Below are 13,517 nucleotides of genomic sequence, written 5' to 3' on the forward strand. Positions count from 1 at the left end.
AGAAAATTGCTGGAAAAAAAAAAAAAAAAAAAAAATGACAATGAGGTGGGCAAAAGAGAACACTATTGTGAATGAAGATGTATCTGGAGGTCGGCAATGTCAGATGGAAAGGACATGTTTGTATTTCCATCTACTGGAGAGTAGGAAGTAATTACAGGCACTAAGGTGAGGGTCTCCCAACACCTACCAGACTGGCAACCAAAAGACTTGCTTGCTTGATAAATTTCCCTTCTCTCTTTCTCTGTTCAATAATCATTACTGTCCAGGAATATGACTAAGGAACATGATTTTCCATTCTAATATTTTCTTCCCATTTAAGAAATTTGCATAATGAATGCAGAAACATTTTCACTTATTTATATGTCCATGTGCTTGTTTAATATTATTCTGGTTGTGTCTCTGTGTCTGTATGGATCATCACTGCTGAGTGATGGTACATACAAAATGCATTCTTTTTTGTTTTTGTTTTTTCAGTGTGTTGTAAAATTGCTTTTACTTCAACTGTGGTTCTGAAGAGGTGCAACCACCACAGGTTTCATTGACAGGTATTTTTTATTTCCTGCAGTTTTTTTAGACTTTTAGTTATTTTTCCACTAGCAGTATGATCCAAGGTGACACCACCCTAGTCACAGTCTGGGTTGGGACAACCACTCACACATATTTCCTATAAAGTTCCTCCTCTTGGGGGCTATGCCTCCTCCATTTTCCCTGCACCTCGCCATGTGGAAAAACCCTGCTCCAATCCTGGCAAGGCACTGCCTACCCCAGAAAGGCAGCTGCTTGCTTGTGGTTGATGGGTCTGCTTGGCCACACAGACCGAGGTAGAGCAAAAACAAGAAGAAGAGATCATTAAGGAATCAGGTTAGATTATGTTAGGAAGAAATAAAGCCTTACAGTAATGCTTCAGACTTTTATCAATGGCACATAATACAGCACTGATCATTACTGGGATCAGCTGGCCAGAGCTGAATTGGGTCTACGCACATAAGATGAGGTAATGTAAGGCCTGGGTAGGTTCAATTAGGGTAGGTCATCATAATAAGTTACATTAGCTTAGATTAGGTTAGCACATGACAGGATAGGACAGGTTAGATTGGGTTAAGACAGGACAGGTCAGGTCATGGAAGGTTAAGATGGGTTAGATCAGGTCAGGGAAGGTCAGGTTAAGACTGGGAAGATCAGGATAGGTTAGGTCAGTTCAGGAATGATAAGGACAGATTAGATTATGTCCTGGTGCATCCACTTAAATCCAATATCAAACCAACAACTAAACTAACTGAACTATAGCAGCGATGGCCTCCTTATCATCCTTATCAATGCTGGCCCGGACAGCATTGGCCATCCCACGCTCGGACAGAAGGAACAGCTGTTGGTTCTGCTGCTCTAGGCTGGAGAAGTACTGCTCCACCAGGTCCTCCACACGTATCTCACTCACCTGCAAAAATGTGACAAAACACTGATAACAAAATGTTTTTTACCCCTGCACTCTGATTTCCCCCCACCCCTCCCCCATCACTAGATGCTTAAACTTCATAGTAAGTTAGGAAGACCTTTAACTGCTGCTCTTTACTTTTTTTTTTTTTTTTAACAAAGTATATTTAATCTGATGAAGTTCTGAGGCGCTGTAAAGGGCTGTGAGGCAAATCTATCTACCTACAACCCGACGCCATAATCCCACATGGGATGGTGTTTGAGTTAGTTGTTTTATGGAGAGGGGCACTAACCCTCTGTCAACCCACTTGCTGACACATAGGGAATACATATGGGTTGGTTATATGGTTACCACCCAGCATTGTAAATGGTTTCCTGGCTTCCAGGAAACCATTAGGCTTGTCACTCAACGTAAAGCCACCTGAAAAGGAATGAAGAGAATTACGAATGCATGAGCTGTTTGAGGGGAGCAAAATTTATTTGAAAGATTCTCAATGTGTGGGAGTTTACGTTCCCATACTCCCCCAAATATTGAGGGATGACTTTAACATACATCCCCTCTCTTTAACCAGCCCCATCCCAACCACTTTTCCACCACTGACTCCCCCCAATCCCGACCGTTTTTGGAAACAAAAATTTTTGGCTCAAACCTCCGCTTTTGGTGAGAAACATCGAAAAATCATAGAGAAATCGCTCAACTGAGGTTTAAAATACTCGATACAGGTAGCAGTACCTTCTTACCTTCCTGTGTTTTCTATCAGGCTGGCACCAAAGAAAACGAGTTCTATGGGAGGGTAACCATTCCATACCATTCATAAACGGTATTTATTTATTTATTTGGTACGAATTTATATGTAGTACGAGAGTATATTGGTTTTCAAACGGTAATATAGGCATTATAAGCATTGTTTCACTCACTAACTCATCACCATTCATGATCTTCTTTTGCCACATTACCTGATCATCATTTCTGACTGTTTCTTCCTCTAATGTTTGTCCTCCACATTGTCATCGATTGGGGAATCACTCTGGCCCTGAATTTCGTACCGTGGCATGACATGTCTTTACTGGCCAGGTCACTGGTAACAGGTGAATTTCTGACAATGGCATGCAGGGGGGGGGGAGGTCATGCTGGGTAAGGCATTGTCCCTGCCTGGCATCTTGTAAAGGAAGGTGTCCCGTGTATACGTACCAAAAATCACTCGCGAAAATTGAAAATTGTGCAAATTAGGGACCTTGCAATTGATTCGCGTTTATGAACGTCAACGGGATTGGCAGTGACAAAACGTGTGGACGTTAATCCACGTCGACGGGACACCGCGGGTTAATCGGCAACTGGAAGGTCTCCCAGCCCTTTTATCATATTCTTTATTTTCTTTCTAATATTCATGAGGGTTTTATTCAACATGGGGAAACTTTTTAAACTAGAGGGAAGAACTGGTGCTTTTAAATATGACCGGATTATTAATCATCATCATCATCTGGACCTCCTTTCCCACCCTAGGGCAGGGTGAGGAGTAGCAATGCCCAGATGGTAACAATAATAATCTGGTCTTGTTTCTTAAAGACCAGATTATTAGTATTATTATTATTAGATATATCCTGAACATCTTTAGTATGAGAGGTCCTTCCTTAACTGAAGAAAATTGTCTGGAGAAAGCATGCATAAATCAACAGAAGACAGTACCACTGTGCACCCCACCCCAACTCACATCCTCAGCAAACAGCATATCCATTGCCTCCTTGTCAACACCCTGATTCGCTGGATCCCCCGGCCTCCTGGTCTCAGCCCGAGCCTTGCGGAACAGCACAATGTCACTGGGGTTGGCCACCCGGCCCTCATAGCGATGACCAAAGCGTATGGTGTTGAACATCTGTGCCTCAGATGTGTACTCCACCCTTAGCCGAAGTAGCGGCATTTGGGGCTGCTTGGGATGACCTGCGGATGGTAGGGGGGAGAATAGGGAGGTTAGGAAGGATATACAGTAATCTTCAACTTTCTATTATCTTATTCTTATTTTTTCTTGGAGAGAACAGTCTTGCAGGCCTCTGGCCTTTGGTTCCTTCTTGCTTGCATTAAACACACACACACACACACACACAAGAAAAAGGCATCCAAAGCAGCAACAGTAAATTAAAAAAGGAAAATGATATGGAAGGAAACAGATGGTTCTGGCAGCTGCCAAATGAGGTCTAAAGAAAGGCAAAACAATATAAAAGTTTTGGTACTAGATGATGTGTATGGGGAGGAGAGAGTGACAGACATGAACAAAGCATCCCCATATCGATGTCCTCCATCATTAGTCTGTCATCCCCCCAAGTCACATTACCCTCACCCATTCCTCTACCTCATCCTCAGTCTTCCCCTTCACCTCCCTCACATGCACTCTCCTACTTAATCTTTCACTCTCCACTTCCTCCACATGGGTGAACCATCTTAGGGTACATACCCAAACACTTTCCACCAAACCCATACATACCTACATCACAACATTCCCCTACTTCCTAATTTGTCTGTCTCTCTCTCCAGATAACACTCCCAAACTTATTCATTTGTCTGTCTGTCTCTCCACATAACTCCACAGGGTCCTCTCATATAACTCATTTTCCCTCCTGCCCTGTGTTCTCTATGAGGGAAGTAACATACCTGTGAGAAGTTCTTTTGCCTTGATGATCATCTTGTTTACCTCCTCCTCCACCAACGTCTCCACCACCTCACTGACCTTACCACTGACATCAGTTTCTAATTCAAGGTCTGACAAGGCCAGATCCTGTCCAGAAAAGAGTAAAGGCTACACATGTGCCAAAGGATAGGTTCAAATATCATCACCACCACCCTAATCAATTTAATCTTTACCATCATCATTATCATCCCAACATTTAGCACCACCACCGCCCCATCATCATCATCATCATCAGCACCAGCACCAGCACCAGCACCAGCAGCATCAGCACCACCACCACCACCACCACCACCACCACCATCATCAGCATCATCCCAATCTTTACCATCATCACCACCATCATCATCATCATCCCAACCTTTACCATCATCACCCACTGTCACTTTATAAACATTGTAGAACATAAAGTCAGCTAATTATACCTTCCTCATTCTCTTCTTCTCACTTCACCATCATCATCATCAACATCTTTCTTATTTCTTCCCACTTAAACATGGGGTGAGGTAGGGTCCAGGAAGGAAGGAAGCAACAGAGAGAGAGAGAGACAGAGACAGAGAGAAATCATCCTAGGTAAGAACTACACTCATTCACTCACCATTCAAGTCCCTGGAATCCTGACTCCTCACAGGCATAACCACTTGCACACTTAAAAATAAACATGATTCCCATTACCTATATGAAAAAGTCAATGCAATGACTATCAAGTAAAAATCTATTTATCTATTGCCAGATGCCTTAATCAAGTAAAAAACAGGTATTAAACTTATGCCACAAGCACCACTACATATATATCATCCATCCACCTCAATTCTATGTCAGTTTCTTTGTCTCATCAACCTCCATACCTCACTTTCTCACACATTCATTTACCATGTCCATCCAACTTCATGTACCATGCAACCCTGCACTTTCAAACTCACGCACATTTACCCTTTTCACAACTCTATTGACATCCATTCTCTCAATATGATCACTTAAGCACACTCTCTGCAATCCTATTAACAAGATTCCTTATACTGCATCTTTCATGAATCACATTATTCCTTATCCTGTCCACTCTGCACACTCCATGTCCATCTATCTATCTATAGCCAGACATCTCAAGCCCGTAAGGGGTGGCCACAAACAAATTGCCTCTATGTTGCCCTGTCCCGTGCCATTTCATTGCCCTCACTCCAACTTGCACTCCCCTCTTTCCCCCCAACTTACACTCCCCTCTCTCATATACCTCTCTACTCCATCCCTCCATCTCATCCTCTGCCTCCCCCTTCCCCCCCCCCCTCCAATTCACTCACATAAACTCTCCACATATATTTCATAATAACCCAATCTCCAATATACTCAGTTTTTTTTTATCAAGGTGAAGATGCACTTGACAGGCTGGTGAAATTGGCTGAACGCAACATGTCCTTGTAACATCAATGTATGGTATATCAAAGTAAATACCAGGTAATATGAACTGAAACTTATTTACTACTCAAATATTTTCTCCCCTCAGATATATGTTGCATTTAGCCAATCATCTCCAACCTGTCAAGTGCATCTTCCCCTCCATAAAAAAAAATGAGTATAGTCATTCTCTTCATCATCATCATCATCATGCTACTTTCCTTCCTACAGGTGGGTGAGGCAGGGTCTAGAGAAAAAATAAATAAATAAATACTGGGAGAACTAACCGACAGCACTCCCAATGAGCTATAAACTCATTTGCTCATCATTAAAGCCTGCAGAATCCAGACTCTACCTCACAGGCACATATTTACACACGTGTTTCATAATTGCCTATCAGTCAACACTATTATTAAAAAAAAAGAAATAAAAAAATAAAAAAAATAAGGGGGGGTGGGGGTGACCATACCCTTGTCATGTAGTTCTTACAAAATTCATCCAACCTACTCAAATCTGTAATTGATTCTGAAGCCTGATAAACCTCCATAACTTTCTTTATTACACATTCTTTTAATCTATTCATCCACCTTCTTCTTGGCTTAGCACACCTCCCACCTTCAACCTCACTCATATATACCCTTTTCATTATCTTATTTACACCCATTCTCTCCAGATGACTGTACAAGAGCATGCTCTATTCAGCTCTATGGTTCACAGATTTCATTACACTACATTTTTCATGAATCACTTTTATTTCGTATCTTATCCACCCTCTGCATGCCAAACATATTTCTCAATAACCTCATCTCTTCTTTAACCCATGACTTTTTGTTTTCATGCCATACCATCTCTCACAGTTGCCACACACAAACCTGTTTCTTATCAAGGTTGTCAAGAGCCAGCCACATTCCTTCCTGGTTCCATTTTTCTTTCCACTTCCTCCGCACATCTCTTTTCTATCAGTACACGTGCGTACTTAAACTCTCATCAGCTCAAATCACTCATCAATAGCCTGGACATTACAATGGGAGTCACCTTCCCTCTCAACCAACACTTTACTCTTATTGGCATTTACCTTCAAAGCATGACACTCACAGACTTCCAAAAAATTCAGCACAACACAGCAAAACTTCTGCTCATTATCACCAAGGAACATGTAAAAAGAAACATAAATAAATGAAACTAATAAGCATGACTTGCTACAGGTGGCTGTGTCTCACCTCAAATACAAATGGCCTGACAGTCTGGAGTGGGATGGGTGTCATCTTGAATTGTTGTTTGTGGTTGATTTCGAGAAGACCCACATGTTTTTGTTCCGCCTCAGCAGCACATAGCGACGTGACGACTGAACTGCCTGGGGGGGTACAAGCAGATCATCATCATCATCATTCCAACTTTTAACCTTGTTACTGCATCATCATTGCCATTATCCCAGCCTTTATCATCACCAATATAACATGATAATCACCATCCCAAGTGTATCATCATCATTCTGACTTTTCTATATAAGAATAAGGTGACGCAGGATTTAAAAAACGAGAAAAGAGAAACCAAGATGGAGAGTGAACTATTACCAGCATGCCCATAAGACAATGGATTTTTGAGGCATTAAGAGAGAGAGAGAGAGAGAGAGAGAGAGCACTACTATCACACCCAGAAAGGATTACACTCTGCCCCTCTCATCCAAATGTGCCCATGATGATAGACTTCACTAGCAGTAGCAAATCTTGGTTTCCCTTCTCTTTCTTTCTCCTTTCTTCTCCCTTTTTTCCTTTTCTTGTAACATTTCTTCCTCCTTCATTCCTTCTTTCTTTCCTTTCCTTCTTGTTACTTCCCTCCCTCTCTCCTATCTCTTTTCCCTCATTCTTCTCTTCTTTCTTCTTCTGTCACTTTTAAAGGAAGGACAAATGGGAATGAGTGATTTTAGAATAATATAAAATATGTGAGTCCCACCTTACCAACTGGTTGGTCTTTCTATATGTAGTCAGAAAGGTGTACACTTTCTCTCTTCCCTCCTGAAAGATCCTTGTAATACTGACACATGTACCCCTTCTGGGATTAAGGAGTCTGGCTAAAAAACTGATATATATGTAGACAGATACACTATGCAGAAAGAAAAATACACAGACACTATACTACTAAACTTGAGAGACAGACAGATAAAGAGATCAAGAGACAGACAGATACAGTATAAAGAATGATACACACACAGATACCAGTACACAGACAGTAAAGTACTAACCATATGAGATATACAGTAGATATATAAACAATTAGACAGACATAGCATACAAAACCACAGACGGATAGAGAGACTGACACTACAGTACTAACCAGGCTGGGTAACATGGAAAGAATCATCTGAACTCTGTTGTGGTTCAAGTAGACATTCATGCTCATGGCCCCACAGTACCAAGTGAAGGAACGGGTCCAGGAAGTTTTCAGGCAGGTAGTTTGTGGGGCCGTGGCGAGTGCGGTTCTGGTGGACACACATCATGTTGAACCACCCGTCAATGTCCTCCTTTGGGCGCAGCATCTTTACCTAGCAGAGTAAACATCAACACCTTCAATCCCAAGACAAAATTTGTGTTTTATTCTTGCTGTTGCCAAATGATTATATTCCTCTTAGTTTTTGTACTCCAAGGAACTGCATCTAAACTAACACCACATGATTTTGTTCATTCAAGAAAAATTCTAGCAGTCCATGGGTTACTAATGAGTACATATTATTCCCTTCGGTACAGTGACATTTTTTTTCATTTAACTCAGACTACTACTAGGCCATTTTATTTCATCATTTTGTTAACTGTAGTATGCAGGGGGTTGATTAAATCCTCTCCTGACTACAGCATCTTTACCTGTACTGTCCAGCAGTAGGTTATGGTGGTAGTTTGCAGCTTTGCTAGACTGCATGAACAAGTTTGTGGCAACGCAGTTACTCATACAGTACTGTGATTAACCAACAGGTCTTGGTTCAGTGTGAAACTCATGCTACAACTTTCTGTCATCAATGGGTAAGGGTAGAAGGTAGGAATAAACCATGGATGTTAACCATACAACATGCAGTTGCATTCTGCTCACCCTGTTCTCCTTAAAGAGGCGAAAGAGTCGCTCATCCTTGATGGCAGAAAGACCGTACAGTGCAAGTTTGGTGCGTCCCTTCTCCAACAGGATGGGGGAGATAATTATATCCTTCAGATCATTGGTGCGGCCAAAGTAGTTGATCAATCCAGCCGTGGACAGCATCTCTAATGCACACATCTGGCCCAGACCTGCAACCATGGACCAAACAAAAGTGTTACACGTGGTTACAACATCAACCAAACAAAAGTGTTATAAGTGGTTACAACATCAACCAAACAAATGTGTTAAAAGTGGTTACCACACTCAAGTCCCGTGATGCCCTCCATAGGTTCTACCTCCCAGAGGTGGCTGTAGGTTTTTCAAATCATGTAAAGCCATCAAGGGAAGTGGCCTAGTCATCTTCCCTTAAATGCACTGGACTGCAGTAGCCTAGCCTTGAAGTGGATGAGGGGAGGGGGGAATGGGACTGATTTTTTTTTTTTTTTTTTAATACCCTGCACATACTATACACTGTCAAAGTCTTGTCAACTTAACAGGCCTCAAGGCACCTTCGCCATAGTGAAGTATCAGGTGCTACCCAAAAATTCCCAAAATTAGACTAAGGATGGGAAAAAAGCTTACGTCGTCCTAATCACCTTCAAAGAAGTCTCCCTGGGCATGCAGACATTGATACCAGCGCTTCTCCCACATTTGAAACATATTCTGGAAGAACCTGAGCATCAGGTTGTTCAGAACCTTTTGCAATTCCTCCTAGATCTCCTCATTAGTGTCAAATCTTAGTCCTTTCAGTTAGATTTTCATTTTTGGAAAGAGCAAAAAATCACAGGGGGCCAAATCTGGTGAATAAGGGGGATGGGGGACAACCGGCATGTTTTTTACGCCAAACACAGCAGAAGAACAAGGGTTGTGTGCGTGGGTGCACTGTAATGGTGAAGCACCCATTTGTCTGTATGCCACTTGTATCGACATTTTTGCCTCACGTCCTCCTGAAGCCATCTCAAAATTTCACAGTAGAACTTTGCATTGATGGTCTATCCTTGAGGCACTGATGGTCTGTCCTTGAGGAACAAATTCCTTATGAACAATGCCCTCCAAGCTGAATAATGCAATGAGCAATGACTTCACATTGCTCTTGACCTGACATGCCTTCTTTGATCAGGGTGAGGCTGGGCTCGTCCACTGAGATGACTGTTGTTTGGTTTCCGGGTCATACCTCCAAACTCAGCTTTCATCACCAGTAATGACACTAGAGAGGAAGTTGGTCACTTCTGGTCATTTACTTGAGCTCCGTGCAGACCTCCATGCAATGCGACCTTTGCTCATCAATCAGGAGCCTTGAGGCAAACTTGGCAGCAATATGTCCCATGTAATGGTCGCCAGACAAAATGTGTTGGTAAGTTCCATACGACAGGTTAATAATGTCACAAACATCGTGGATTGTCCTGCAACCTTCAAGGGTGGTTGTATGAACTTTGCCAATATTGTCAGGAGTTGAACTGGTGAAAGGATGACCAGAACGTGCATCGTCGGCTGTTGACGTTCATCTGTTTTTAAGATGCTTAAACCAGTCGTAGGTTTGTATAACCCCCAAAGCATCGTCATCAAATGCTTGTATTAACATTTTATGAGTTTCTGCTGCGTTCTTCCTGAGTTTCACAAAAACTCAGTGCACACACGCTGCTCTTGCGCATCCTCCATTTTTTAAATCACAAAATTTGCAAACTGACCCAAACACAATGATAAAAAAAGCACACACATGCAGCAAATGCATCCATTCTGCACAATGCCACTTGATTCACTAATAAAGGGTGTGTGTACTGCCACCCAGCATCCACACACTGTACGACAAGCAGTTTCTGCCCTGCTTTCAAATTTCAGAAACTTTTGGGTGGCACCTCATATACAGTATTACATAAACCTCATTATACTCTTCCATGTTATTTATGACTTTTTAAAATTAACACAGACTCCATATGGGCCAATTAAGTGAATATAAATCAATCAAATGCAGGTGTAACCTGGTCAATGTACTACATCAAATGCAGAAATAAACTGGTAAGTCTTGAGCTTCATTTATATACCGTATTTTATTTTATGACGACCAAGGGCTGGACAAAGGACATGGTATGGATCGCAACATGGAATGTAAGAAGTGCGAATGATGAGGTGAAAGAGAGAGAGATTGTCCAGGTGCTTGAGGGTGCAAAAGTGGATGTAGCCTATGTGGAGTAACTGAAACTAAATGGAGAGGACAGAGTGTGAGAGAATGGGAGTATGGATGGGGTATATGTGCAGGAGTAGGTGAGAATGAGGGGGCAAAAGGAGTGTGTATTGTTGTGAGTAAAAGATGGAAGAAGAACATAAGAGAGTATGGATCAGTTGGCTCAAGGATTGTGGGTAAGATTGAAAGTTGGAATACAAATGTGGGCGATTGTGTGCATGCATGCGCTAACGCAAGATCGTGCAAGCAGAGTGAGAGAAGAGTTCTGGACAAATGTGGAAGTGTGCATGGAGAAGTTTGGAAGGAATGAGAGAGTGTTTTTGATTGGTGATATGAATGGTAAAGTAGGGAATGTGAAGGTGGACGGAATAGCTGGTGAGTGGGGTGTGCCTGCTGAGATAGATGAGAATGGCAGTGCGTTAGTGGACATTTGTGTCGGGAGGGGGTACAAAGTGATCCACAGGTATACATGGCGAGTGATGAGAAGGGTGGGTGGTGAACTGAAGGAAAGGAAAGCAATGATTGATTATGTGTGTGTGGATGAAAGGATGCGAAGATGTGCAATGGATGCAAGAGCTTAAGGAGGTTGGGGGAGTGAACTTTCTGACCACTACTTGGTGGTGGCCAGAATCGAGATCCAAGTAAGATGGAGAAATAGAAGAAGGGAAGGACGGGAGGAAGGAGTAGTTGCAAGGAGAGTGGAAAGGTTACAAGAGGATGAGAAAAAGGCAGAATATAAGAGAGAAGTGGAGGAATGATTGGGTAAATATGAATTGGAGCAGATGGGGGATGTGGAAGGTGTGTGCAAGATATTCACAGAAGAAATATGTGCAGCATGTGATGTAGTGTGTGGGGTGAAGAGAAGATGGAAGGGGGTGCAAGGAACAGCATGGTGGAATGAAGAGGTGAGACAGGCTGTGGCACAAAGGAAGAAAGCATACAATGAATGGATGAGAAATAGGGGCGTGGAAGAAGTTGAGAGGCAGAAGAGAGTTATATATAGAAAGGAAGAGAGAAGTGAAAAGATTAGTAAGAGAAAGTAAGAAGAGAGCGGATGAGGAATTTGGAAGGAATTTGAGTGTAAAGTGGAGGGACTGTAAGAAAATGTTCTGGAATGAGGTGACGAGAGTAAGACAGGGTGGAAGTGAAGTTAGCAGGGGAGTGAAAGATAAAAATGGTAGATTACTAGTGGAGAAGGGAGAAAAAGTGAGCAGATGGAGAGAACACTTTAAGGAATTATTGAACATAGAGAATGGAAGTAATGCAAGTATTGGAAGTAATGCGAGTATAAGTGGCTGGGGAATGGCTGGGAGAAGGAGGGAGGTGAGAAGACAGGAAAAAATCAGTTGGATAGAAGTTGTGGAAGCAATGAAGAAAGGCAAATTGGGGAAAGCCCCAGGAATTGATGAAGTGTGTGGTAATATGCTGAAGCATGGGGGAAGAGATAGTAGTAGAATGGATGTGGAAGATGAGCAGATTGGCCTGGGAGGAAGATAGAGTCCCGGAGGATTGGAAGTCAGGTATAATTATTCCCTTGTACAAAGGAAAAGGGGGAAAAGAACTGTGTGGTAATCATAGAGGCATTTGTCTTCTTAGTGTAATAAGAAAAGTGTATGGTAGGATACTTATTGACAGAGTTAGGGAAATAACAGAGGAATTAGTTGGAGAAGAACACAGAGGCTTTAGGAAGGGATAAGGTTGTATGGATCAGATATTCATTTTCAGATCTTTAGTGGAAAAGTTTCTAGAGAAGGGAAAGAAGTTTTATCCGGCCTTCATGGATTTGGAGAAAGCATATGACAGGGTGGATAGACAAGGATTATGGAAAGTATCAAGAATATATGGAACAGATGGGAAGTTGACGAATGCTGTAAAGAGTATGTATGATGGTGCTAAGGCTGCAGTGCATGTGGATGGTGAACTGAGTGAATTTTTCTCTTTGAAGGTTGGGTTGAAACAGGGATGTGTCATGTCTCCATGGTTGTTCAATCTGTACATGGATGGAGTAATAAAAGAGGTACAAGGTAGGGCAGTGGATGTTGAAGTGGTCTTAGTGAGAGAGGATAATGTTTGGAAACTCCCTGTACTGTTGTTTGCAGATGATACTGTGTTGTTAAGTGAAGACGAAGGGGAGCTGCAAGGCTTGGTGGATGAGTTTGGGAGAGTGTGTAAGAAACGGAATCTAAAAGTGAATATATGGAAGAATAAAGTGATGGTCTTTGAGAGAGGTGAAGTCAGTGAATGCACAGTGAGGTTGGATGGTGAGGAAATGGAAAATGTGAGTACGTTTAAGTATTTGGGTAATGTGATGAGTAAGGATGGAAGTTTGGAGGGTGAAGTGCTTGAAAGGGTACAACATGGAAGAAAGGTTGCTGGTTCCTTGAAAGCAGTGATAAGAAACAGGGAAGTGAGCATGGAAGTGAAAAAATTACTACTGTACATGACAGTATTGTGATACCAACTCTAACGTATGGAAGTGAAGTTTGGACGTTGTTGGAAGGACACAAGTCAAGAGTGAGAGCAGTGGAAATGAGTTATTTAAGAGGAGCCTGTGGAGTCACATGGAGTGACAGGCTGATGAATGAGGATATAAAGGAGTGTTGTGGTGTGGATGTGGATGTGATAGGAAACATTAGGAGGAACACACTGAGGTGGTTTGGCCATGTGGAGAGGATGGAGGGTGAGAGACTAATGAGAAGAGTGTACAG

At 42.2% G+C, this 13,517-nt stretch overlaps 1 protein-coding gene across 1 annotated transcript in view; it reads right to left on the bottom strand.

The window, feature by feature from the left end:
- Positions 1-13,517, bottom strand: part of mre11 (double strand break repair nuclease mre11) — a 36,568-nt gene that overhangs the window by 13,984 nt on the left and 9,067 nt on the right. Inside the window, exons 5-10 of the mRNA XM_080284258.1 lie at positions 8,586-8,776; positions 7,839-8,046; positions 6,725-6,858; positions 4,079-4,202; positions 3,144-3,370; positions 1,278-1,435 (exon numbers count right to left, since the gene is read on the bottom strand). Coding sequence (XP_080140384.1) covers positions 1,278-1,435; positions 3,144-3,370; positions 4,079-4,202; positions 6,725-6,858; positions 7,839-8,046; positions 8,586-8,776 — 1,042 coding nt within the window. The remainder of the gene's footprint in view (positions 1-1,277; positions 1,436-3,143; positions 3,371-4,078; positions 4,203-6,724; positions 6,859-7,838; positions 8,047-8,585; positions 8,777-13,517) is intronic.

Source organism: Coenobita brevimanus, chromosome 13 (assembly GCF_032717465.1).
Source record: "Coenobita brevimanus isolate Jiangsu-jjx chromosome 13, ASM3271746v2, whole genome shotgun sequence".
Classification (NCBI taxonomy): Eukaryota; Metazoa; Arthropoda; class Malacostraca; order Decapoda; family Coenobitidae; genus Coenobita; species Coenobita brevimanus.